At 41.0% G+C, this 25,859-nt stretch overlaps 1 protein-coding gene across 7 annotated transcripts in view; it reads right to left on the minus strand.

Moving 5' to 3' along the window:
* Positions 1-25,859, minus strand: part of auts2a (activator of transcription and developmental regulator AUTS2 a) — a 385,883-nt gene that overhangs the window by 226,418 nt on the left and 133,606 nt on the right. For all 7 annotated transcript variants that reach the window (XM_086097994.1, XM_086097993.1, XM_086097990.1 and 4 more), the window contains one exon: positions 1,223-1,324. In XM_086097994.1, the coding sequence (XP_085954120.1) occupies positions 1,223-1,324 (102 nt within the window). The remainder of the gene's footprint in view (positions 1-1,222; positions 1,325-25,859) is intronic.

The raw sequence follows: 25,859 nt of genomic DNA on the forward strand, positions 1-25,859 counted from the left end.
ACTGGCTCGTCTCGCAGCTGACAGCTTTAATTATGGCCACATATCTGATTGCTACACTGCAGATTCTTCACACAAATCAAATGATATGTGTATGTGTGTGGCCACCTCATTCTTGTCCTGAGCTTCTCCAAAAGGAACATGGACCTAGGGTAGGTCATGAAATGGTCGCCAGCCAGCAGGGCACAAAAAAAGACAAACATCCAGATTTGCATGCACACCGAGAGACAATTTAGTTCTGTGCCTTTAGACAGAAAAGTAGGATAATGGGTGATGGTTACACAGTAAATTCTGTAGAGTAAATTTGACTCTATTTAGAGTGGAACCAAATGACTCGTTTTAGAGTGGGTTAATATTTACACTTGAAAGAGAGTAAAATAAACAATTGAAAATAAATAAATTAATATCACTCAAGGGTTGAGGAACGAACACACGACCTTCAGCTTGGGAGACTGCCACACTACACTCTAAAAACAGTTGGGTCAAAAGTAACCTAATTATGGATCAAAAATGAACTGATCCACTTTATGGGTCAATTTGACCCAACTTTGAGTCAAGAAATGGGTCTTTTAGTGTAAAACAACTCATACATATTGGTCAGATCCTTTACTTGGGTAAACAAAGGGTCATTTTGTATAAAACAACCCAGAAAGTTGACCAATTGAAAATAAATAAATAAATAAACGTCACTCAAGGGTTGAGGAATGAACTGGCGACCTTCTGATTGCACTCTAAAAACAGTTGGGTCAAAAGGAACCCAATTATGGATCAAACATGGACCGATCCACTTTATGGGTCAATTTGACCCAACTTTTCGGGTTGTTTTATACAAAATAACCCCATTTTTTTGACCCAAATAAAGGATCTGACCAATATTTATGAGTTGTTTTTAGAGTGCAAGCTGAAGTCCGCCAGTTCGTTCCTCAACCCTTGAGTGACGTTTATGTATTTATTTTTTTCAATCCGTTACTTTACTGTCTTCCAAGTGTAAATATTACTCTAAAACTGAGTCTATTTGGTCCCACTCTAAATAGAATCCAATTTACTCTACGTAGTTTACCGTGTAAATATCCCTGCCCCTTTCCATCGTGCTTACCTTTGCCACTTGGGGGATATGAACCACTGATCTTTTGATCAATTCAGATCACTTGTTCCCTTTCTACATCCAAAAATCATATTAAGGTGGTTTGAAGCCGCAAAAGTAAAAAGCCATCTTGGTACTCACATCTGTCAGTCGGTCTCTGGAGCTGCTCCTCATGGAAGGCTTGGTCTCTCCACTCACGCTCTCACTGTCGCTGTCTTTGCGCTTCTTCTGTCCCGGTTTCAACTGCATAAACACAAAATGTGACCACAGGTTAACAACATGAAGATAAACTGCTGCAGTATACAGTAAACAAGTTGCTGGCCAGAGAAGGTCTCCCGCAGAATTCAGGTCATAAATATGCGGGAACTGGCAGGAGCTGAGGAGACGTCTATGTGAGTCTGTCTTGTTTCTCGGTCCTTTCAACGGCCGTTACAACGCTTGCCAATGAAAGATGCCATCTGATATCGCAGTATGAAGCTACTTGCAGCTCATGAAACAGAGAACAGGGACAAAGACCCCTCCAGAACCTTTAAATGGAGCCACTGTCCTTTCCAAGCAGACACCACATGCTGAGACAGCAGGAGCTCTGCAAGTGTTATTCTCTAGACACTCAGTTGGAAATGCTGCAAAATGAGTCGAATGGAGGGGACAACGGGCCAATCCACAAGCATCTGAGGCTCTTCAAAATATGGAGAACAATAAAAGACCCTTGGGAGAGTGGAGCTGAGTGCAATGAGGTGGTTGTGTACTGCCTGTCCAAGTGTGTGATTGAAGTCCACCAAAAGTGTCTGTGCTGTCCCTTGCAGACCAGACAAACACAGCAGGTTTCATTTCAAAGCACATAAAAAAGCTGGCTTTATGGGACAGTGCAGTAAAGTGCAGCTCAACCACTTAATAGGAAAAGTAGAGAGATGCTCTGCATGCATAAAGAGCTTGGAAAAGAAGATGATGGGACATTTTTCCTGCCCATTTGAAAGGGGGTGTCGGCCTACTGAGCCATATAAACAGTATATATTCCACCCACTCCTTTTAGGGTATTGGCTATCATTTGGTGCGATTAAAGGCCACAAGGCAGGGGAATAGTGATAGAACTCTTGAGCAGATAATTAAAATGCCCCCCCCCCTTTTTTTCTGTCGCCATTAGTAGTGTGAAAGGAATCCTATTCCTTGAGAGAATTGCATGACGGTTACAAGGCGAGTGGATTCGCCAGAGTGCTGAGCGTGATAAGAGAGTTGTTGCATTGGGATTGCCTGATGGGCCTTTGTGACTCTTCCGATGTGTGTCTACGGATGTATGTGTGTGTGTGTGTGCGCATGGTCAGACAGAAATGAGCAAACGCTGGAGAGAACCAAAAGCATTAAGAGCAAAGACCCAAGGCCACCAATGCCCTGTGCTGTGATAGCACTAATTACATATAACACATTTAATTCCCACCAAAACCAGAGCACATTGTACTGCTTTTTGTGTAAATGCCACATTGTCCAAGGGGAGTTTATGGGCAGTCACAAGGAAAAAAGGAAAATAATATCATATCCATTCCGACCCAGAAGCTGATTCCTCAAGGAGATTATGTTACCCTATGAAGCTCCTTTGTCACAATCTGTTTGCCTTATGCTTATTCCTCAACATGTCCCTTTGGAAATATTTAGGGGAAACAATAGGCATGCACGACTGCGTAAAATAGAATACATAAATAGACCTAGTTTACATCAGACACATTACAAATGCTCTATGGAAGAAAAGGTCTTGACAGGAGTTACAGGAGTGATGAATTTTGTGGATGATGACAGAATGTAACCAAACTCAAGAGAGGTAAAGTGGCTTTAACCTATTTCGTAGACTAATATTCAAAATCACTGCTACTTAAGCTCTTCTAGGCAGTGTATCAACACCTTTATTGACCTGTGACTCTGTCCTAGCACGAAGGGAGTTTGCGAATTTGGAAGTTGGACCAGATAGACAAACCCTCTCAAGTTAGCGTAGCACTAGCTAGCTGGTAAGACAGAATACGCATGGCTTTAAATCTTTTCCAAAAGCAGAAAAACACCCTCGGTTCTGATGTTGGTCAGTGTATGGTGGAATATCCTGGATGTAAAAAGGACAAAAATTATGTAGGTTGACGCGGCTACATTAGCGTGTCTGTGTACACTCCGAGGTTTTCAAAACAGTGAATATGAGGCTCGTTAATGCGCATTGGTGCACTTCGTTTAACATTATGATCAAATACCTATCTGACTATTACAGGCGGCTGACTGGTTAGCACGTCCGCCTCCCAGTGCTGAAGACGTGAAATCGATTCCGGGCTTTGGCCTTCCTAGTTGGAGTTTGCATGTTTTCCCCGTGCCTGAGTGGGTTTTCTCCGGGTGCTCTGGTTTTCTCTCACATTCCGAAAACCATGGATGGCAGGTTAATTGTAGTGTCTAAAATTGTCCATAGGTATGATTGTGAGTGTGGGTGGTTGTTCGTCTCTGTGTGCTCTGCGATTGGCTGGCAACCATTTCAGGGTGCACCCTGCCTACTGCCCAAAGCCAGTTGGGTTAGGCTCCGGCAAACCCACGACCCTTGTGAGGAATGAGCAGTTAAGAAAATTGATGGCTGATTGGATAGACTATAGGCAGAAGAGTATCAGAGATCAAACAGGGCCATGTAGCAAAAAGCTCTTTCCCCACAGTTTTAAACAGATTTGTGAATAATGAAAAAACTTATCTATATTCTAATGCTAAATGCTGCAAAACGGAAACAGATACAAATATACTTTTTTCCTGATGAAAGAAGAGACTCTAATCTTTCTTTTGGTAGGTTCCATATTTTTATAGCAACAGTACACAATATTCTGTGGGCCTTGCAAAATTTGTCAAAATCCAGTAAAACAGCCGGGAGCGAAGGGAGTTGCTTCAGTAAAAATGGCTAACCCTAACCGTTTTTGTCATAACTACCATTGCTTTAAGCTTCTCTTCAGTTGAGAGGCTGCATTAAAGCCTTCTGTATGCTCTAGCATAATTATTATTAGTATTTTTTAAACATTTATAAACATATTTTTGGGACCATGGCAATATTTAAAATGTAATGTTTTTATACGTTTTTGGGAGTAAACAAGTTAAATCTAATCCTCGTCCTCAGACTATTTGTACTGTTGGATTATTGGCGTTAAAGTTGAGCTTTACGATCTTTACGGGCATTATAAAAAATTTTGATTTCGATGATGTCGTAAATTAATGTTTTGGCTCTTGAGCTAGCAAACCTCAGCCCTGAATAAAACTTTAAATGACATTAACGTTAATAGAAAAAAGTGACATCATCTTTACTTGTTTGACATCCTTATTTGACAAAAAGCTAATGCTGCAGCATTGAAACTGCTTAAGTATTCTATCTTTCAGCATGCAGTGACAAATCTTTTTTTTCTCTTTTTTTTGTTGTTGTTGTTGCTGCAAATAATTAAAAAACAACTTGTCCAATAAGGACATCCTAATAAAGTGTGGCTCATCTTTCAAGGATATGAAATAGCTCAGGACCTGATTACACAGCTATCTGAACGCATATCCCTCAGCTTCTCTTTAATTTGGCCTTGAGCTCAGAGAATACATTTGACTTCTTTTTTGATGCACTTCTCTTCTTCAAATGTCCTCATGATGAATCAATTTATTTTCATGGCATGATGAAGGGACATCGAAAGCAAATTGTGGTGGTCACTGCAATTAAAACTCCTGTAATTTAAAGCCCTTCTGTGTTACAATAAATCTGAATGAGAAGCCTGTGTTGGTCGTATGTGTGACGTCCTCTATTATGAACAGCTCTGATGTGATGACTCCCTCTAGGCAGGTAGCCCTTTTAAACATAGCCTCAGTTTTATCTCCAATAACAAACGACGCTACTCTTGCACTTTATTGTAACCAAACCTTATCTATAAAAGCGAGGAAATGACTTTGCCTGCATAATGTTTCCTAATTTCTTTGTGGTGTGAACGGAAAATTACTGTATGGGGTCAAACGCGTACACACTGATGAAAACATTATCCTGGTTTGTACTGTATGTGTAACCATTTTTCAAAGTAATTAATAAACTAATTATGTTTGCTAATGTGCATATTAACAGGAATATGAATCTAAATTAATCAGATTAATTTGAATGCCTAGCTTGTTTTGCTGCTTTTAGCAGTGTGAATTTAGTTGATCAATGTTCATAAGAGCCCAACTAAAAATGATGGCCCCCTTGATCATTAAAGTTGCACATCTCTGATTTAGGGTACACAACACTCAAATGTTTGAGCAGCACAACACATAAATAATGAACAGTAACCCGGTGGGTAGTAGGTAATGCCTGGCCGGTGCTGGATTTCACTTTCCTTTCTTTTCTTTGATCCTTCCTCGGGTCTCCTGACAGCCTCACGACTCTAGCTGGATTCTGAAGTATACGGTTTAGGTGAACGGTATGGGATTTTTAATAGGTTTTAGGTGAACTAATGAGTACACACTCACGCACACACACACACATACACACGCACATGCACATTCTCACCCACATACAAAATACAAAAGAAAAAAGAAAAAAAGAGAGCAATGATGATGACATGTTAAATCGGTAAAATTACAGAATGAACAATACTGAACTCTTAGTAAAAAAATTAAAAATTACAATTAAATAATCAACAGTACTCCACTAATTGCCTGCAAATAAATCGGCAGAGTTCTTTTATATTCAACAGTGAGAGACCACATGACCGTGGTTCCAATATGTGTCGGCCCAATTGTACACAAGCAAACATAAGAATTCTCCACATTGATCATCATGCCAAGGCACAAAGAAGATTTTTAAAATTGTTCATCGCAATGATTTATTAGATGGCTATGATAAAGTATTGAATTGAATGTTGAATTGATGTACAACCATACCGGTTCGGTCATTGTTTTCCTCAGTAAAAACTGATATTTACAAATGTCTTATTTTGATTAAACACAGTAGATAACCAGCCTTCTTTCATGAAGGACTACATAAATCAGTGAACAATTACTATCAGAGGATTTGGACAATTGTAAAAAAAAAAAAAAAAGGGCTTACTCAATTATTAAAATGGTTGTTGATTCATTTGATAATCGATTACTTGTCGATTAATCGGTTAATTTTGACATCTCTACATCAATGTTCAAATTGCATTGTTTTTAAGGTAAATAACTGAAAATGCTTGGGAACGGATTCAAGTCATTTACATTATTTCCGATGAGAAAAAAATGTTGCAGAGGTTAAACAATTCAGACTTTGAACACTTCACCAAAACAAATAAAAAATTCTGAATTCAGTGTTTAGACTAATGGGAGAGCATACAACATATTGTGAAGAAAAAGTTTGGGTTGACTTCCCTTTTTAAGCTAAAATATTTATAAATGGGCTTTTTACTGCACTGTGCCTCTGCTCAAGTAGGCTACAGATGTTTTCTAAACGCATACCAAAAAAACATTGTACTGTATATTTAATATTGTCATCTGAGAGTGTAGAGTCAATTATTTACTCACTTACTGAAAAAAGAGCTCACCACGACCATTTTGAAATTTGACCAAAGTGCTCTAGTTTATTCTCAAGAGATTTGAGGCTACAGAGTAAAGGCAATCACACACTAAAGAAGGCCCTACTAACATTTCTAAACCACAAATCCATTTCAGACCGAGCCATGCACAACCAACCTAGCAACCCACCAACCTCATGATCCTCGTCAGACAAAAAAACGAAGGCAGTAAGTGTAGAGGGCTGCCTTCTCTATTGGAGCCTCTGTGGGATTATGTTGCCTTCATCTCCTGGTTTCCCTTAGTTACGCGCGGCAGCAGATGCAGAGCTCGGCAGTAATAAAACCCAGAACAGTTTAACATCTTTTATTGTTCTTGTGCGGCTCTCAGAACAGCTAACCTGTACTCGCAGGATCTGGCAGTGAGAATTCCACGAGGGCAGCAATGAAAGAGGATCTCATTTACCTAAAAGCGCTTATGAATTTTTAATTTGCTTTAACAAGTAAATTAACAAGTCCCTCATTTGGGAAGTTTTATGGCTGCATGCCACTGAGGGAGAACCATGAAAGTTTTATAGATAATCCACTCGCTGGGAAGCATTGCTGATAATAAATTGTCTATTTCCTGGGGCATTGTCGTACCCGTTGGTTTCCACTGACTACACTTTGAATATCTCCTTTTATGCTGCCTTCAGAGGTCTATATACTACGGTTATTAAACTGTTTCTGAAGCTCGCCACTGCAGTTAAAATGAACAACTTGAGGAATTCGAGTGGACTTCACACAGGTGCTTACATGTAGCCTTCGGGGACCCGTTTGCCATGCATTACACGTAGCTAATTACGGGCCTTAAAACCTCTATATCAGGGGTCACCTACTTTTTTTACACTGGGAGCTACGTCTTGGGTCCTCATAAATGCAAAGTGCTACCAGTTTGATACAGTTTTAAAATTTGCTAAAATTGCCTTGAATTATATATTATCCATCCATCCATTTTCTTAACCGCTTGTCCTCACAAGGGTCGCGGGGGGCGCTGGAGCCTATCCCAGCTGGCATCGGGCAGTAAGCGGGGTACAACCTGAACTTGTTGCCAGCCAATCGCAGGGCACGCAGAGACGAACAACCATCCCCACTCACAATCACACCTATGGACAATTTGGAGTGGTCAATTAACCTGCCATGCATGTCTTTGGAATGTGGGAGGAAACCGGAGTACCCAGAGAAAACCCACGCAAGCACGGGGAGAACATGCAAACTCCACCCAGGAAGGGCGAAGCCCGGACTTGATCTCACGTCCTCTGTACTGGGAGGCGGACGTACTAACCAGTCTTCCACCGTGCCGCCAAATTATATATTAATATTAAATAATTAATGACACTGAACATGTAAATGATTTCTCACATTAACTCATCCAAATCCCCAAAACGTAAAAATAAATTTTTAATACTTTGTCCTGCACTCCCCAAAACATATTTATACATTTTTTATGTTTTTTTTTAATGCTTGAGCATACTGAAGGCTTTGATACGGCTTCTCGCATGAAGAGGTCGCTTAAATCAATGGTAGGTATTACAAAAAACGGCCAGCAGGTGGCAGCAGAGTATAAGAGATCAGCCAGTGCCATGTTGCAACAAGCTCTTTTTCCCCAGTGTTTTCATCAGGTTTGTGAATAATGATGAAACTTAGCTATATTCTAATGCTAATTGCTGCAAAACGGAAACAGATACAAATATACTTTTTTTTCCTGATGAAAGAAGATACTCTAATGTTTCTTTTGGTAGGCTCCATGTTTTTATAGCAATAGAACACAATATTCTGTGGATCAGTCAAAATCCAGTAAAACAGCCGGGAGCAAAGGGGGTTACTTCAGTGAAAATGGCTGGGAGTGAAGAAGTTAATTATCACCAAAACATTAACGTCAGAAACAGGTGAATATCTAGAATATCTAGGAAATCACAATGTCCCATCATTGGTGAGCTATTTTTTAGAACAGACATGTGGTCTACGGATGTGGTCGTTTGGGGCTACCTTGTGCTCCCAGGCAACACGTTGGTGGCCCCTGCTCTATATAAATCATCCTCACAGTCTACAGTAAACCGCCGTCAATCGTGGGATCCGGTTTTGTAGTCCCGCAATTTCAGATTTTATTTATTTTTTGTACAGTTAATAACCCTGTTATAGTGTAACCCTCCTATATATTGGATGGACTGTAATTCCAGTTTCCACCACGAGATAGCGGCATGCTTATTTAATTTGGGGGGGTTAAATTTGAATGAAGAAGAATGAAATAGGATGTACTGTATTTCATCATAGCCTAAGCCTAGTTTTTGGTCAAATTGATTGTTATCTACTGTAATCCTGCTTTTTAAGCCTACAGAGGGGTTTAGCGCATATTGTAAATTACCTTGAGTTGCTTGACAACAGCAGTTGGAAAGTGCTGCTCCGGTTTAACACTCAGCAAGCTTTATCAGATAAGACTGTGAAGTGAAAAGGGGACCTTAGGGTTTGTCAGGGCCAGTAAGAGGGCTGACACGAGGACCTACAACATCTTTCTGACAGCAGCTGTGTGGAGAGCCCACCAGCATGGCCGGACGCTGACCCGGTGCTTTGCTCCGAGGCCCAGCTGCTCTAACTGCCACAGACAGCAGTCCCGCCTGGCCCTCGTGTCACCCATAAGTCCTTGTGCCACACTCCGTCGTAGCCTGTCACTAAGCATCAGCCTTTTGCTTGCGTTGCCCCAGATTTGTTTATTGTTAGCTCTGTGTGGGGGCAAAAAGGTCGCAGGCATCCAGTGTGAAAACAGTCTTTCATACCACTGTTAGTTAACCATAGTGTCTAAACGACATATCAGACATTCTAAGCACGTTTACTCTTAAGTCAGTTGTTAGCTTGCGGTTACGATGTCATTCACAGCTGGGTTAAAGTCGTTCATAACCATGGAGAAGCGCCATTTCCTCTCCTTTTCAATCTTCTAACATCATTGTGCGGAAGTAATCTCTGGAGACCTTGTCTGACATCATTTTCCAAGCAGAGGATAGATCAGTAAGGCCACAGAGGTGGCTTTTTTAGCTTCTGTGCTGGAATGTGAAGCCAGAGCAAGGATATGAGCCACTGAGGACTAGTCACAGTAGCCGCAGGGTAAAAGCATCTTGCGCAGAGTGGCAAATGGAGGCTTGGGGGGAGAACAAGAGAATGGGGGGAAAGCATGGCTGAGAGCACTGCCTTGATCTCATCAGTCATACTAAGGACTCCATTTCCTCCACCGCAAGCTGGAGGCTACTGAAGTTTGTGGCTGCATTTATCTATTGCCATAAATCTTTGATTTATGACGACATTACAGACAAATCAATATGCTTTTAACATCCATCCTCTGGACTGCGTCACAAGCGCCCCACTCCTCTCTCACAAATGGTCATATAATGCTGTAGTCTGGTGCATTGAGTTATGGGGACAATTCCCAGATTTAATAATGAAAGGCGCTAGTGGGGGGAAAGTTAGTGCTGAGAAGAAGGCAGCAGGAGACATACACTCTCAGATCATATCTGAACATCTTGTTATAGAGGCCAAGCATGGCAGTAAAATAACCCCCCCGTCCACTTTACACACCTCCAATTCCCTTAAAAGGGAGGGGGAGGATGGGTATGAGACCAGATGAATGCTCATCACCACATAACTACTCATCAAAAAATGTGTGTGCAATTAATTGCATGGCTCCCCAGCTCTTCAATCTGTGCTACAAAGTTATTACTTCAATATTGGCTTTCAGAGACCCATCCAACTATAGCCACAACTAAACAAGCCCAAAAAAAAAATCTTAAAAAAAAAAAATCTCCCAGAGCATGGGCGGCCTCAATAAAAAGAGGTATGGAAAAAAAGACAGCAGAGAAAAAGACTTCTCCTAACGGCTTGCAGGGGCTATCATTTCTCTTTTTTATTGCCATTTATTTTCCTCCAGGAATTCACTGCCAGTATATTGGCAGGCCTTCCAGTAGATGGATGCAATGAAATTTAGCGCAGACACTTAACACTGGGTCAAGCCTTGTGTGCAACTCATGTGTGGTAGAAATATGATAGACAAAGCCTCGAGTTTAGAAAAAAAACGTATTTTTAATGTTACATAAATAGTAACAGAATGCTAACCATGGTAAAGGAACACGCAACAATGGGAGAACATGCAGCATCTAACACTGCTAAGTTTAAACAGTGTCACTATTCAGTTAATAAAGCATTGAGCCACTGAATATCAACAATCAATATATTATAATTGGTTTATAATGACTCTGACTGGATTGGTTTATAGCTAATTTACTGTCATTCCCCTCCAAAAAAGGACACTTGGCCCAGCCTCGAGAAAATAAAGTTTACTCAGACAACATACATAAGAACGTATGCCTCTTTATGGGTATACAATAAAAAATAAAAATACAAAATATAAAACTCTTTTGAAGTATTATTTGACAAAGTAATTTTTACAAAATTACAACATTCTAAGCCCAACCTTTTTTGCTCCCACAATCAACTTTTTTTGTTTTGTTTTATTCTTTAATTGGGGGGATTGAAACTGAACTGTGACGTCGTCTTCGGTTTGCGGCTGACTGAGGGTTGAGTGTTTGTAATTTTCTATGCTCCATAATGTGTTGCAAAAAATTAACTTTACGTTATAAGACGGTGCATCATTAAATCTGCAAATTTTGTTGGGAAAAAAATTGTTTAAACCATTTTGGTAAAATCCGTGTGGGCAGAGTTAAACATTTAAGTCCACCCGACGTCGAGGCACGCCTCGAACTGCATTCTGCATCCAGGGCTACTTGGGTAAACGAGCACTATGGGAGCTAGCTAGAGAGTTAGCACCTGGGGCTAAAGCCAAACTGTGGTAGGGTATTTACTTTTTGGACCTGGATTTACCACCTCTGTGGGCCGTCAACAATTCAAAGTCCTCCTTATTTGAACGCTCAGGAAGTGAGGCATGTAAAAATCTGACCTACTAAAAAGTACTTTTTTAGTATATAACAGTAATAACACGCGCACGCACAGAGTCTGCAATACACCCCCCCCCCCCCCCCCACCCACCTACACTCCTCACGATCGACTTAAGAGCAGTCCGCGGTCTACCAGTTGTAGAAACGACCCCCTCCCCCCCCACTCATCACCGCCAACCCCTGTTTGAGAAGGTCTGGCCTATTTAATACACTGAGCCCTGTATGACAATTAATATTTTAACCTGACCGCTGATGAAATATTTGTATTCATGCAGGGACTTTCCATTACTAAGTAGCAAGGATGATAAGTGAAGGTCATGAGGTCATTCAATGATTTCTTGTTAGCAGGTGGATATTGAGGACAGACGGTCAGTGATGTGCTGCGAGTGCCGGTATTAACCAAAATGAATGATATTATCTCACCTTAGCTGCATTTGGCTCCATCTGCGCTACGATTCAGGGGATTAGGGGAGGCTGTAAAAATAATGGCAGGATATACATTTCCTATTCGGCTGACCTGAGTGCATGCCCAAGGCCGACTCCATCATTAGTAATCTCTGCAGTAAATGTCCTCTTCTAGCCACCTTTCCAACATTCCCATCTGTCGTTACCAAGTCATAAAACTATAATAAAATGAGCAGAGTTTGTCTGCGTTGTTAGGATTATGCTAGCAAACATCTGCTCTGGCAGCTTTTAACAAACCAGCAATTGGTGACAACAAAATCACAGTGAAACGACATAATTGCAGTTGAAATGATCATCACGAGAGGTTATTCACATAAACATGCACAAACACTGTACTGGATACTGATGTAAGTTGGGAGGACAAAGCCAAGATGATGACAGACCATTGTCCATTAACTAATAATTGAACTGATGTGTCATGAAAAAGTATCACACGGTATGTGCGCCTCCTCCGTGACTCATCACCTTATCGTGGTGGAGGGGTTTGCATGTCCCAATGAGACTAGGAGCTATGTTGTCTGGGGCTTCATGCCCCTGCTAGGGTCACCCATGGCAAACAGGTCCTAGGTGAGGGACCAGACAAAGCATGGCTCCGAAAACCCCTATGATGAATGACAATTTTGGATCGCGGTTTTCCTTACCCGGACGCGGGTCACTAGGGCCCTCCTTTGGAGCCAGGTCTGGAAGCGGGGCTCGAAGGCGAGCGTCTGGTGGCCGGGCCTATACCCAAGGTGCCTGGCCGGGCACAGCCCGAAAAGGCAACATGAGTCCCCCTTCCCATGGGTTGTGGGAGGGGCCAAAGGGGTCTGGTGCGCAGTGAGCTGGGTGGCAGCCAAAGGTGGGGGCCTTGGCGATCCGACCCCCGGCTACTCAAGCTAGCTCTGGGGACATGGAATGTCACCTCTCTGTACTCATCACGGACTGTCCATAACGAACACCATATGTTCAAACACAAGGGGGTCCATATGTGCACTTGGCACCAGGACACCCTAGGCCGCAGTTTGATGATCGACTTTGTAGTCGTGTCATCGGATTTGCGGCCGCATGTGTTGGACACTCGGGTGAAGAGAGGGGCGGAGCTGTCAACTGATCACCACCTGGGGGTGTGTTGGCTCTGATGGCGGGGTAAGATGCTGGTCCGACCTGGCAGACCCAAACGTATTGTAAGGGTCTGCTGGGAACGTCTGGCAGAATCATCTGTCAGAAAGAGTTTCAACACCTACCTCCGGCAGAACTTCTCCCTTGTCCCGAGGGAGGAGGGGGACATTGAGTCCGAGTGGACCATGTTCCGCGCCTCCATTGTTGAGGCGGCTGATCGGAGCTGTGGCCGTAAGGTGGTTGGTGCCTGTCGTGGCGGCAATCCTCGAACCCGCTGGTGGACACCAGCGATAAGGGATGCTGTCAAGCTGAAGAAGCAGTCCTATTGGGCCTTTTTGGCCTGTGGGACTCCGGAGGCAGCTGACAGGTACCAAATGCTGGCCAAGCGAAATGCAGCTTTGGCGGTTGCTTAGGCAAAAACTCGGACATGGGAATAGTTCGGTGAGGCCATGAAAAACGACTCCCGGACGGCTTCGAATACATTTTGGTCCACCGGAGGGTGTGCTCCAACTATAGACGGATCACATTCCTCAGCCTTCCTGGTAAGGTCTATTTAGGGGTGCTGGAGAGGAGGGTCCGTTGGGAAGTTGAATCTCAGATTTAGGAGAAGCAGTGTTGTTTTCGTCCCGGCCGTGGAACAGTGGACCAGCTCTACATCCTCGGCAGAATCCTCGAGGGTGCATGGGAGTTCGCTCAACCAGTCCACATGTGCTTTGTGGACTTGGGGAAGGCGTTTGACCGTGTCCCTTGGGGAGTCCTGTGGAGGGTGCTTCAGGAGTACGGGGTATCGAGCCCCCTGATACGGGCTGTTCGTTCTCTGTACGACCGATGTCAGAGTTTGTTCCGCATTGCCGGCAATAAGTCAAATTTTTTTCCAGTGAGGGTTGGACTCCACCAAGGTTGCCCTTTGTCACCGATTCTGTTCATAACTTTTATGGACAGAATTTCTAGCCCCAGCCAAGGCGTTGAGGGGGTCCGGTTTGGTGGCCTCAACATTGCATCTCTGCTTTTTGCAGATGATGTGGTGCTGTTGGCTTCTTCAAGCCATGATCTCTACGGTTGGGATGAAAATCAGCACCTCCAAATCCGAGACCATGGTCCTCAGTCGAAAAAGGGTGGAGTGCCCTCTCTGGGTCAGGGATGAGATCGTGTCCCAAGTGGAGGAGTTCAAGTATCTTGGGGTCTTGTTCATGAGTGAGGTCAAGAGGGAGCGGGAGATCGACAGGCGAATCGGTGCAGCGTCTGCAGTAATGCAGACTCTGTATCGGTCCGTTGTGGTAAAGAAGGAGCTGAGCCGAAAGGCAAGGCTCTCGATTTACCGGTCGATGTACGTTCTTACCCTCACCTATGGTCACGAGCTGTGGGTCGTGACCGAAAGAACAAGATCACGGATACAAACGGCCATAATGAGTTTCCTCCGCAGGGTATCCGGACTTTCCCTTAGTGATAGGGTGAGAAGCTCGGTCATCCGGGAGGGATTCAGTGTCGAGTTGCTACTCCTCCGCGTTGAGAGGAACCAGTTGAGGTGGCTCGGGCATCTGGTTCAGATGCCTCCTGGACGCCTCCCTGGAGAGGTGTTCCGGTCATGGCCCCGGGGACGACCCGGACACGCTGGAGAGACTATGTCTCTCGACTGGCCTGGGAACGCCTTGGGATCCCGTCGGAGGAGCTGGTTGAAGTGGCTGGGGAGAGGGAAGTCTTGGCTTCCCTGCTAAAGCTGCTGCCCCCGCGACCCGACCCCGGATAAGCGGTAGATGATAGATGGATGGTAGGTGTGCCGCACTGGTAAGTAGAAGTTAGACTTGCACAGAGAACTAGATTCTGTACTAGTGATACTTCTATGGGCAGTTGGACACAAAAACACAAATTTAACGGCAACAATTATGACATTACATGATGCCACAATTATGACATTACATGATGCCACAATTATGACATTACATGATGCCTAGCTAAGAAACTCTCAAGATCTTTGGCAGTATCGGATCCACATTCAGTGGTAGGGCCCCAGAAGTGGATGAAATCCGCCGAAAGTTCCTAAGGGCTCTGGGTGTGGTGGGACTGTCCAGGTTGGCACACCACTACAACATCATGTAGACACCGGGGACAGTGCCTCTGGATTGGCAAACCAAGGTGGCGGTCCCCCGTTACAAATGTATTCAACTGTAGTTACAAATACTTTGCAGTCTTATTAAATTCAAACATAACAGGGTCCCATATTGTATGATTCATAACACAAATGTCACGGGTGCTTCATTGGGTTTGTACTTTAATTTACGATTAAACAGCTTTGAGGGAAGTTACTGGCCATGCAAGACCTCACAGTGGCTGTTTGTACAAAAAGCTACCCTTGTGTATCGCAAATTCCAACACACAGGGGACCAGTTATAGCTGAGCCAAGTTCTACATCACATGTAGTATTCAAGTGGTTTAGTAGTCTTTATTTTTATTTATAGGATTATTTCGTACTGGTAGTGTCTTTCAGCAGCCATGAGATAACAGGCAGGACGAAACTATTAGTTCTCGTTGCCATGCCCTTATTCTGTGTGTTTTGTCCCGGAGAGTAATGGTATTCCTTTAACCCATAAATCACATGCATTTTGTTATTTTTCTATATTTGTTTGCAACATGTTTTATTTAGTTCTCTACATCTTGTTCTATGTCAAGCTATTTTTTGTGACAAAACCAGGCTAGGCAGTCGAATGCTTTTCAAGTTTTTGGAAAGGCATCAAGGGCTACGAATGTTCACCACATGAAGGCAATTATGCAAGTAAAATTACTTCCTTACTGTTATCAATCCACCCGCTGTGTCTGTGGAATGGTTAACAGTCACTATGAAACAGAGCAAAGTTTGAGTTTTCACCAGGTCCAAGACATGGCTGCTAACCTTACTATTAAAGACCCGACAAGCTTTTGTCATTGCAATCTGCTTCGAGTGATACAGGATCGATACTATCCACTCTCTGAGGTCATCACCAGTGACAAGGCCCCAAGTAATAGCACAGTTTGAGCTGCCTCTCCAACGTAAATGCTTCCACTGCCACAATATTTCTGCTTTAATGTCCAGATTTTTCTATTTGGATGGTAAAAGGAAGATATGGAATGTGGGAGGTATCGGATAGAGGGTGGACTTGCGGTGGTGGGGTGATGAAGAATGGTTATGTCTTTGCACTGATGCTGGCTTAGAGGAAGGTAGAAAAAAAAGGTGCTACGGAGGAAGGGAGGGAGGGGGGGGGGGTCTGATAAATCGAAAATGACTGGCTGCCGAGTTGTAATCTGCCAGAGCCAAGCCCCCTGTAGCAACAAGCCAAATGAAAAAGCACGCTGACAGGCCAGAGAGATGAAGGGCCTGCGGTAGATTACGGAGAGAAGATGGCGCAAGGTGGAGGAAAAGAACGAGGGTGGAGGGTGGTGTTGGGAAAACAGAGACAGAAAGGAGGGAGGAGGACAGATCTAACATGGGGTGGGACAGTTTGCTCTTGTTTACAAAGGTGTTCCGAGGACAAAGACAGAAATTAGTCGTGTACTAATACGTAAAACATACACATGTACAGATTGTCCTTTTTTCTTTTTTTCTTTTTTACTACGGGTACAGTTCAGTGTGGTTTTTAGGGTAACAAAATAACACACCCATACTTACACAACCTGTGCTACCTTTACCATATATATATATATATATATATATATTAGAGGGTCGGCACGGTGGCTGACTGGTTATCACGTCCGCCTCCCAGTGCTCGAAGCCAGCCAGCTGGGATACCCCCCCCCCCCCCCCCTAACACCCCCTCACCCCCACGACCCTTGTGAGGACAAGCGGTTAAGAAAATGGATGGATGGATATTAGACGGCATACTGTATGTCAATGCCTTTCATTGACAATCACAAATCACATTTTTGTGCATTTTCTGCACTGTAAGTTTGAAATGATGTCCTGTTTTGTATAATAAAGGGGTGCAAATTTGGAGAGAATGTTTTTTTAATGTGTGATTCATCAATTAATTGAAAAATAAAACAATTGAGAGATTAATCGATTATTAAAAATGTGTTTGTGAGCAGCTCATTTCAAAATGTGCTGCTAATCCATGTGATCAGTATTGCGCGATCTCACTTTAACAAATAGCATGGCTGACATGGTCATGTTTTTCTAAGAAACCAAATCAAGAATGTCTCTTCAGGTTTCAATCCAGCAGCGCACATTGTTGCCCGAGTTGCTTCGCAACATCATTAATCAAAACAATCAGTTCCTCACAATCATCAGAATTCTCAAAAATCAATTAATTGACTCACCAGTTACTATGCTCATCCCTATTCAAGGGAGACAAATCACTTAGCCAAATGTGTTTTGTTGCAATAAATAATTTGCATTGGCAAATTATACTTTGCTAAAATGTCACAGTATTTACCTATACCTGACGCAGCTACCGCCATCTTGCTTACAAACCTTTCCTGCTTTAATCTTTTTCAACTGCATTCAGACATTCACATCTCACAGTTTGAAAGCATATAAAGCTCTCCTCGCATGTGATCTTTGCATTTTGCCTAAATGCCAGCAGGAGAGGGGGCAGAGGACCCAAGGAGGCAATTGTCCTTCACAAGCAGGTGAATCAAGCTGCAACAACAAAATCCGGCACAAGAGCTCCACCTACTGCAAGAGCCTCCAATGTGCCCGTTCCTCTGTTGTTTAGACAGAAAGGAAATAACAGTGAAGAGGCTTACTTCTTATATGTTTACATTCCATAATACAATGTTATGATAATCTCGGAGTTATAGTATTCACAAGGAGATAATAAAGGTATGTAAACTGAGTCCATCCATCCCTTCAAAAGTATTAAATGTGAAAGTCTGATGCTTCCTATTGAGAGAAAGGGTTAGTCTGCCTGACTTTTTTGCCTTCCTAACAGGCCTGCTCACCTTAATACTCAACTCTCACAAGAAATGCAAGGTCATTTCAGCAGCAGCAGCGAGCCCAGGACATGACCACTGGCATCCTAAGTGGGCACTTCATAAAAGTCATGTGGAAAATAACGTAAGATGCTACAGGCAGATCCCACCCACTAGGACCATGGAGGGCAAAGCAAATAGTGTGTCTGCACCATACACAGTTTACACATCTCCATCAGATGAGCTGCATATATTTAGAAACCACCCGTGGCTCAGCGTGGGGTCTGATGAATTCACAAGCAGCAGGAAGCGGCGCCAACGTGCTTTCGAAGGCATTATCAGCAACTCTTTGTTGTTTATCCATTGATGCTTTTTTTTTTCTCCCCCCGTCTCTGTCTCACCGCTGCAGCAGACCAGGAAGGCAACCGGGGCTTTAAAGATGGAAAGACTGGATCCCTCCTCCCCTTGTTTCATTTGCAGAGCCGTGGATCACAGTGGGACTGTCACAGAGAAAAGCCATCTTTCTCACAGCATGGCTGCTGTTTCACTGCAACACCGATCAGCTGCATGCACCCTCACTTCCCGCACTCCCACTGGGCTATTCAAAAAATCATGACTGAAACGGAACCGTTTCTATCCCTATCGTGGTCCTTTCTGGTTGGGGCACTGACAAAATAAAGAAATAAATACTCCATTTTCATACTTACCTGGGAGGAAAAATGATTTTGACAGTTAAACTGCACACAAAAAATGTCAAAATGACAAAAAAAACAACATGAAGCAAATCATTACGTGCCAAATGAAATATATGAGCTCTATAGGGATGACAACAGAGCAATTAATTGCCTACTCACAATGGGCCCGTCCCCCTTTACACCATTACTTTGATACAACACTTCATCAAAATGACCCCTGGGATCACAAGGGTTGCTGTGACAAGAGTGAGTGACATCAAGACATGTTTTGATTTGTTTGTGCAACTATACTACTACTACTATAACCCTATAAATGTTTGGTTTACTTCTACTTATTCTGGTCACGTATATAATGCAAGGTTGCTCTTATCACTAACTCATTCACTCCTAGCCATTTTCACTGAAGCAACCCCCTTTGCTCCCGTTTGTTTTGCTGGATTTTGACTGATTTTGCAAGGCCCACAAAAAATTGTGTTCTCTTGCTCTAAAACATGGAACCTACCGAAAGAAAGATTAGAGTTTCTTCTTTCATTAGGAACAAAAAGTATATTTCTATCTGTTTGCGTTTTGCCGCAATTAGCATTAGATGATAGCTAGGTTTCATCATTATTCACAAATCTTTTTAAAACTGTAGGGGAAATACTTCTTTGCAACATGACCCTGGTCGATCTCTTATACTCTGCTGCCACCTGCTGACCGTTTTTGTAAAGCCTTCTGTATGCTCTAGCATTAAAAAAAACAACATAAAAAACATACATACGTCTTTGGGAGCATTGTAATATTTAAAATAGAACATATTTATACGTTTATGGGAGCGAATGAGTTAATAGTTGGTGGGAGGACCAATCACATTCACACATTACACTGGGGGACAATTGGAACATTTCTGTTGAGTTATAAATTGTACTTATGGTAGTTTTATTTTTTATAACTTCAAGTTTTTTTCTCCAGAGCTTACCCTCTAGATAAGCAAAATTCCACTGATTTAGAGCTGTCAAAATATTTGGAACCATTTTTTAACTAAAAAATGTCAAAATCTTCTGATTTCAGCATGTCAGCAGTAAATGTTTATTGATTTCTGTAGTCCTTCATCAAAGAAGACTATCTTCTGTGTTTAATCAAAATAGGACATTTGGAAAACAATGACCAAGCCGGTTACATAGTACAGTACAACATCACATCTTAGAATTTTGATTAATCACGATTAATCGCTTAATAAAAAAAGGCTTTTTATCAACATTTTCCCCCCGCCAAATTTGAAGAGCACCGTATATGTGTTAATTCTTTTGACATTTAATGTGATGAGGACTTCTTCAACATTTTTTGATCCACTGCACACGCTCATCCTCCTCTTTTTCTAATCAGTTAATTACTTCCATAATTTAAAATGGAAAAAAAATGACCCCAATATTTTGACATGAACAAATATTCTAAATGTGATTCGCAAACATTCATAAAATGCTTTACTTTAATGCATGGAATTATGTTTACTGCTCAAACACAACCTGTATTACTTTAAACTTAGCCATCCGCTGTCACGCTAAAGGATAATCTATGGTCAAAATTAATAGTGTGTTTAATCTGCATTAATTCATGATTAATGCTATCATTTTTTGTGATTAATTAATCAGTTAACGCTTTAACTTTGACAGCACAAGTTGACAATGGTCAAACAATCTAAGCTTTGGACTTAATTTCAAATAAATAATTAATTAAATAAATATTATCTAATTGATTAGCCTATGTAAATGCAAGTCTTTTCAGAAATTTGAGGTTTGCTTAAGATTGTCTGAGTTCCGCAGAGGGAAAACAATCTGTTCGCAGTGTGAGGTTCATCATTTTAATCTACAGGTATTTTCCAGAACAAAATTTCCAGTATGAGCTGAGGCTTTTACAGAAGGAGAGCAAAGACGGCACTGACACTTAATCAAAGAAATACTGAGGGGAGTAATGTGACATCCACTTCTAGCTTTTGTGTCAAATTGCTTTGAACTTAACAACCCACGATTGAGGCATTTTAAGTGTAATAGGAAGAAAGATGTTTTCTAATAAGATATTAAATAAGAGATAAGTCAAATCTGACTTCATTGAACAATTACAAGCTGTTGGGAAAGGACGGTGAGATGAAGTGTTTTGGCGTTTCACTTAGGGATTATCGGTGCCGATATTGGGCATTTTGAAGAATATATATATATATATATATATATATATATATATATATATATATATATATATATATATATATATATATATATAATATCTGCTTTTTTGAAAAAAAAATTGATGGCCGAAAAAAGGTAAATCTGAAACCATTTTATTCTCAGGGTAAAATGTATTTACATTTTCAGTTAACTTTATAAGAGATGCTGCTGACCCTCGGAACCTTCAGAACCTTTTGTTTTTGTTCGACAATGAAACAAAGTCATGTGAAAGTTCCAAATTTCAGGTATTTTTAAATTTTGAGAAAAATTATTTACTGTAGTAAACTATAGACAGCTATGGATTTACTAGTTTAAGTTTCCATTTAACTTTTTAAGACGTACAGATTACCTTGGGAGCTCCCTGAACATTTTGTTAGAAATTTAAAAGGATTGTCTACTTTCTAAGATAAAAACAAACAAAACAACTTCTACATTTTGAAAAGACTGAAAAATTGTTCAATAAACATATTTTAAGACATTACAAAGTCTAGATTGGCATTTTTATTTTTTAAAAATTTGACGCCAATATTTTTTCCCCTTTATACTGAAAATGGATATCGGTTATCGGCCTTCTTGACTATTAAACATCGGTCTATTCCTAAGGTGTAATTTCTAATGTTATGACCTACGCTGCTAAACTGCTTCCATAACAACACTGACCCAACCTTGACAGCAAAGCTGCATTGTGTCTCCAAGATAATGTATGTTCATGTATCGCAAACTCGAATAGTCCTGAGATAGACAAAACACTCAAAGCGTGCCCCCAACAAACCTTGTGAAATGTGCATGAGTCAGCACACGGGCGAGTTCCCACATAATGACAACTGTGCTGAGTACAAAACAAAACTAAGCCAAGGTTGTGAAGTCTTGTGCTACAATGATTCATGACCTCCAGGCGTTTTCATTCCCAACGCAGCTTTTCACACTCCAAGACTCAATAAAGTTCATTATTGTTTGACACCTCATAAACAGTAGTTGGACCCGTAAAGTGGTCTTGTATACTGTACTGAAACCGCAAAACAATGACTACATTAGGGTTATTTTGATTGCAAAAAGTCACAGAAACTCATTAAAAAAAGCAAAGCTGGATACTTATTTTTAATGATGGGAAGCATTGTGGTGAAAGAGCCTAAAAACAATCCATTCAAAAGCCAGTTTTGCTACTCATCTCTTCTTCTTTTTTTTTGTCAAGAAACTTTTTATTCAAAATTGTGGGTACTGTATTTGCATCATATACTTCATAACAGTAAAACATCTTCATAAGAAGAAAGGCCCCAAAAAGCTAATGCCCAATTCCCCGTGGGACGTCTTTTAAACACACGAGTAAATAATTCAGCAGCGCCTGAACAAAGACCAAATCTGAACGAGGTCTTGCTTCTCTCATATATGCTGCACTTTCTTTCCCCGTCCCACAAGAAGCGCCAATGAGACAGACACTTTCTCTCTGTTCGTGACTGAGACTTTTTTTTTCTGCTTCTTTTCAAGCTTTCACAGATGATTTTTATCCCCGTTGGTTGTTGCTGCTGCTTTCTTCCGAGCGTCTTTCTTCCCAGACTGCTGCCTTCAAGCAGTAGCATGTCATCCTCGCGTTGACCTGTTGGTGGTGCTACATGACAATATATCAGGATGATGAGAGCCCAAAGAGGGTTGTGTTTTAGTCATCCATTAATTGTTAACCTTTATTAGTTAGGAAAGGTCGGTCACATTCATAAAGCTAAGAAAATACATAAATATTTACTTTATTGTCAAGCACTTTCTCTTGTCAGTGCCACTTGTTTCCAATATCATCCATCCATTTACTAGACCAGTGGTTTTCAACCTTTTTTTTTTTTGTGACGTACACCCTGTGAAATATTTTTTTCAGCCAAGTACCCACTAACCAGCGCAAAGCATTTCTGATTGAAGAAAAAAATAAAATGAAACCGAGTACTTTGTCATCATTGTCTGATTCTCTTGAACTATTTGGAAATAAAAAGATATAACAAAAATATATATATTTTTTTAATTACTTAATAATTATTAAATAATTCAATTGCCTACTGAATATAAAATTCCATTTTATGAACTTAAATATTTTTTGTGTCGAAATATTTACATATACTTTTTAAATATATTTTAAAATATCACGTACCCCCGTTTGAGAACCACTGTACTAGACCACTTGTAAAAATGAAGGTCACGTGTTGATCTGGAGCAGATATTTTTATATTTCCTGAAAATGATATCCACAGTAGACAGAACGCAGTTATTCCCACACTAATTTTTTTTTATGATTATGATTATTATCATTATTGATGTCCTGTCGGCTGCTTGTTCATGCAGAACGGATGATCTCTTTACCATTTTATGCCAGAAACATTATTCTATGTAACAGGGGAATTTGATATACTTGCTTGTGGTTATTTATATTGTGATGGATGTTGATTGGACAGAACACGGTTTGAGAGGGGATCGATGGAGAGAGAAGAAAGGGAAGATCGAGGAAAACACACAAAAACACCACAGCAGCAGTATAAAACGGTTTGACTACCAGCCCATTCGATAATTTGCTAAAGGTGTCACAAAGTTGGAAAAATAAATTAACCTTCAACATAACTCTTACCATTAAAGGATCTTTGTGCAGTTTGTCACTTTTTTACTCGCGACTGCCACCTCTGGCCCAAAGTGTGACTGCAGCATCTGTGTCAGGCTCGTTCATGGTGCGCGTGCGAGTCCGAGCACGATCTTAAAGCGACAGCCACAGTTGACAAAGGAAGACATGACTTCAAATGAGGTAAGAAAAACTCCGCCCCACCCCTCCCCAAAGAAACTGTGGAGTGTGCAGGGTCCGCACACTCTACTATAAAGAAAATATCAAACTTTGTATATATATATATATATATATATATTAGGTTAATCAATTAGATAATATTTATTTATGTATTCATTTGAAAGTCCAAAGTTTCGATTGTTTGACTATTGTCAACTTGTGCTGTCAAAGTTAAAGCGTTAACTGATTAATTATCACAAAAATATATTGCATTAATCATGAATTAACGCAGATTAATCGCACTATTAATTTTGACCATAGATTATCCTTTAGCGTGACAGTGGATGGCTACGTTTAAAGTAATACAGGTTGTGTTTGAGCAATAAACATAATTCCATGCATTAAAGTAAAGCATTTAATAAATGTTTGCGAATCACATTTAGAATATTTGTTCATGTCATGTCTGATTAGAAAAAGAGGAGGATGAGCATGTGCAGTGGATCAAAAAAGGTTGAAGACGTCCTCATAACATTATATGTCAAAATAATTCACGCATAACCTGGTGCTCTTCAAATTTGGCGGGGAAAATATTTGATTAAAAAAAGCTTGGTAAGCGATTAATCGTGATTAATCAAAATTCTAAAATGTGATTAATCTGATTTAAAAAATCGTTTGACACCTCATACACCTTTAGGGTAACAAAATAACACACCCATACTTACACAACCTGTGCTACCTTTACATAGTTGTTGTACATATACAAAACATATATACAAATATATATATTATACATATACAACTTCTGAACGACTATTGCTCAGGCAAACTTGTGTGGAAGATTTCATTTGTAACTCTGATTAAATATACACAATTGGTCTTTTAAATGTCCGTAGCTAATAATTAATGAACACAAAGCCCCCCAAACACCCCTCCCTTCTGAGTATTCCATGTGAAAGAGTAGCTGACATTCAAAGGATTCATTGAATCTAAAGATTGTACCCGTCTATTCTCTCTCGCTCTCTCTCTCTCTCTCTGTAGCTGCTAATTGCAACTATTTTACATGGTTGTTATTAAAAACAGGCAAGTGGTGCTTCTATGGCAGCCGCGGGCCCGCAACACCGGGAGCGCTTGTGCATTCTAATGACTGCAATCAGGGCCCGCATGAGCAAAGAGACCCCTTTGTTTTCTCAACTGATGCTGTGGAACGAGGCAAAGAGACGTGCACATGTACACAACAACACACTTGAACACTCTTCAGGATGAATACACCTGAAGAGAACAACAGTGGCTGTGATTGTCTTTTTACAGAAGCGTTTCATTGCCATAAACAGAGCCAAGCGGCTATAAAAGGAAATGTGCCATTAACATGCGCCATTACACCATGTTTTATTTACATTCTAGGTATGTGTCAAGGGACTTTGCACAGCACAAAAACAGAAAGTGCTTTGTACTTGTGCGCCAAGTTGTGGGAGCTTCATAATGTATACCGTTTTCAAGCTTGGCTGTTTGCTTTAAACACAACTCAATTAGCCAATACAACATCATATATACGATGCATGCAAATAATATTCATTTATATAGCAACTTTCCACCTCGAAGCTGCTGAAAGACTTTACAAGTCTCTCTCTCTCAACTGTGTGTAGAATTAGGTATCAAGAAGAAGACAAGACAAGACAAGATGAATAGCATACACCAGAAGTTGCATAGTAACCAGACTGACCAGACCTTGACATGGTGAGTTACTGATGGGTAACTTTTCTTTTACACCATCACTTTTGTTGTTTGTCAGTAAAGTTAAGATTGAGTGTTTTATTATTTTTACATCTCTATAGCAACAACATGACAGTTACAATTCATTCCCTGTCATTTGCTCCCAAAAACATATAAAAACGTTCTATTTTAAATATTGCCATTTATACGTTTTTATGTTGTATTTTATGCTAGCGCATACAGAAGGCTTCGATGCAGCCTCTGACCTAAAGAGGTAACTGAAAGCAATGGTAGCAGCAGCAGGGGGCAGCAGAGTATAAGAGGTCAAACAGGGCCATGTTGCAAAAGGCTATTTTCCCCAGTGTTTTAAACAGGTCATGAAACGTGGCAGAGATTTTGGCAGTGTTGAGGATTGAAACCACTTCAAATGCATGAGAAGATGATGTGCTTGACTTTAAACAACATCTCTTCCAGCTGATTCATTACAAACCAGCGTTCCAAGACC

Source organism: Leptonotus elevatus, chromosome 16 (assembly GCF_054856555.1).
Source record: "Leptonotus elevatus isolate MCC_2025b chromosome 16, RoL_Lele_1.0, whole genome shotgun sequence".
NCBI classification, from domain to species: domain Eukaryota; kingdom Metazoa; phylum Chordata; class Actinopteri; order Syngnathiformes; family Syngnathidae; genus Leptonotus; species Leptonotus elevatus.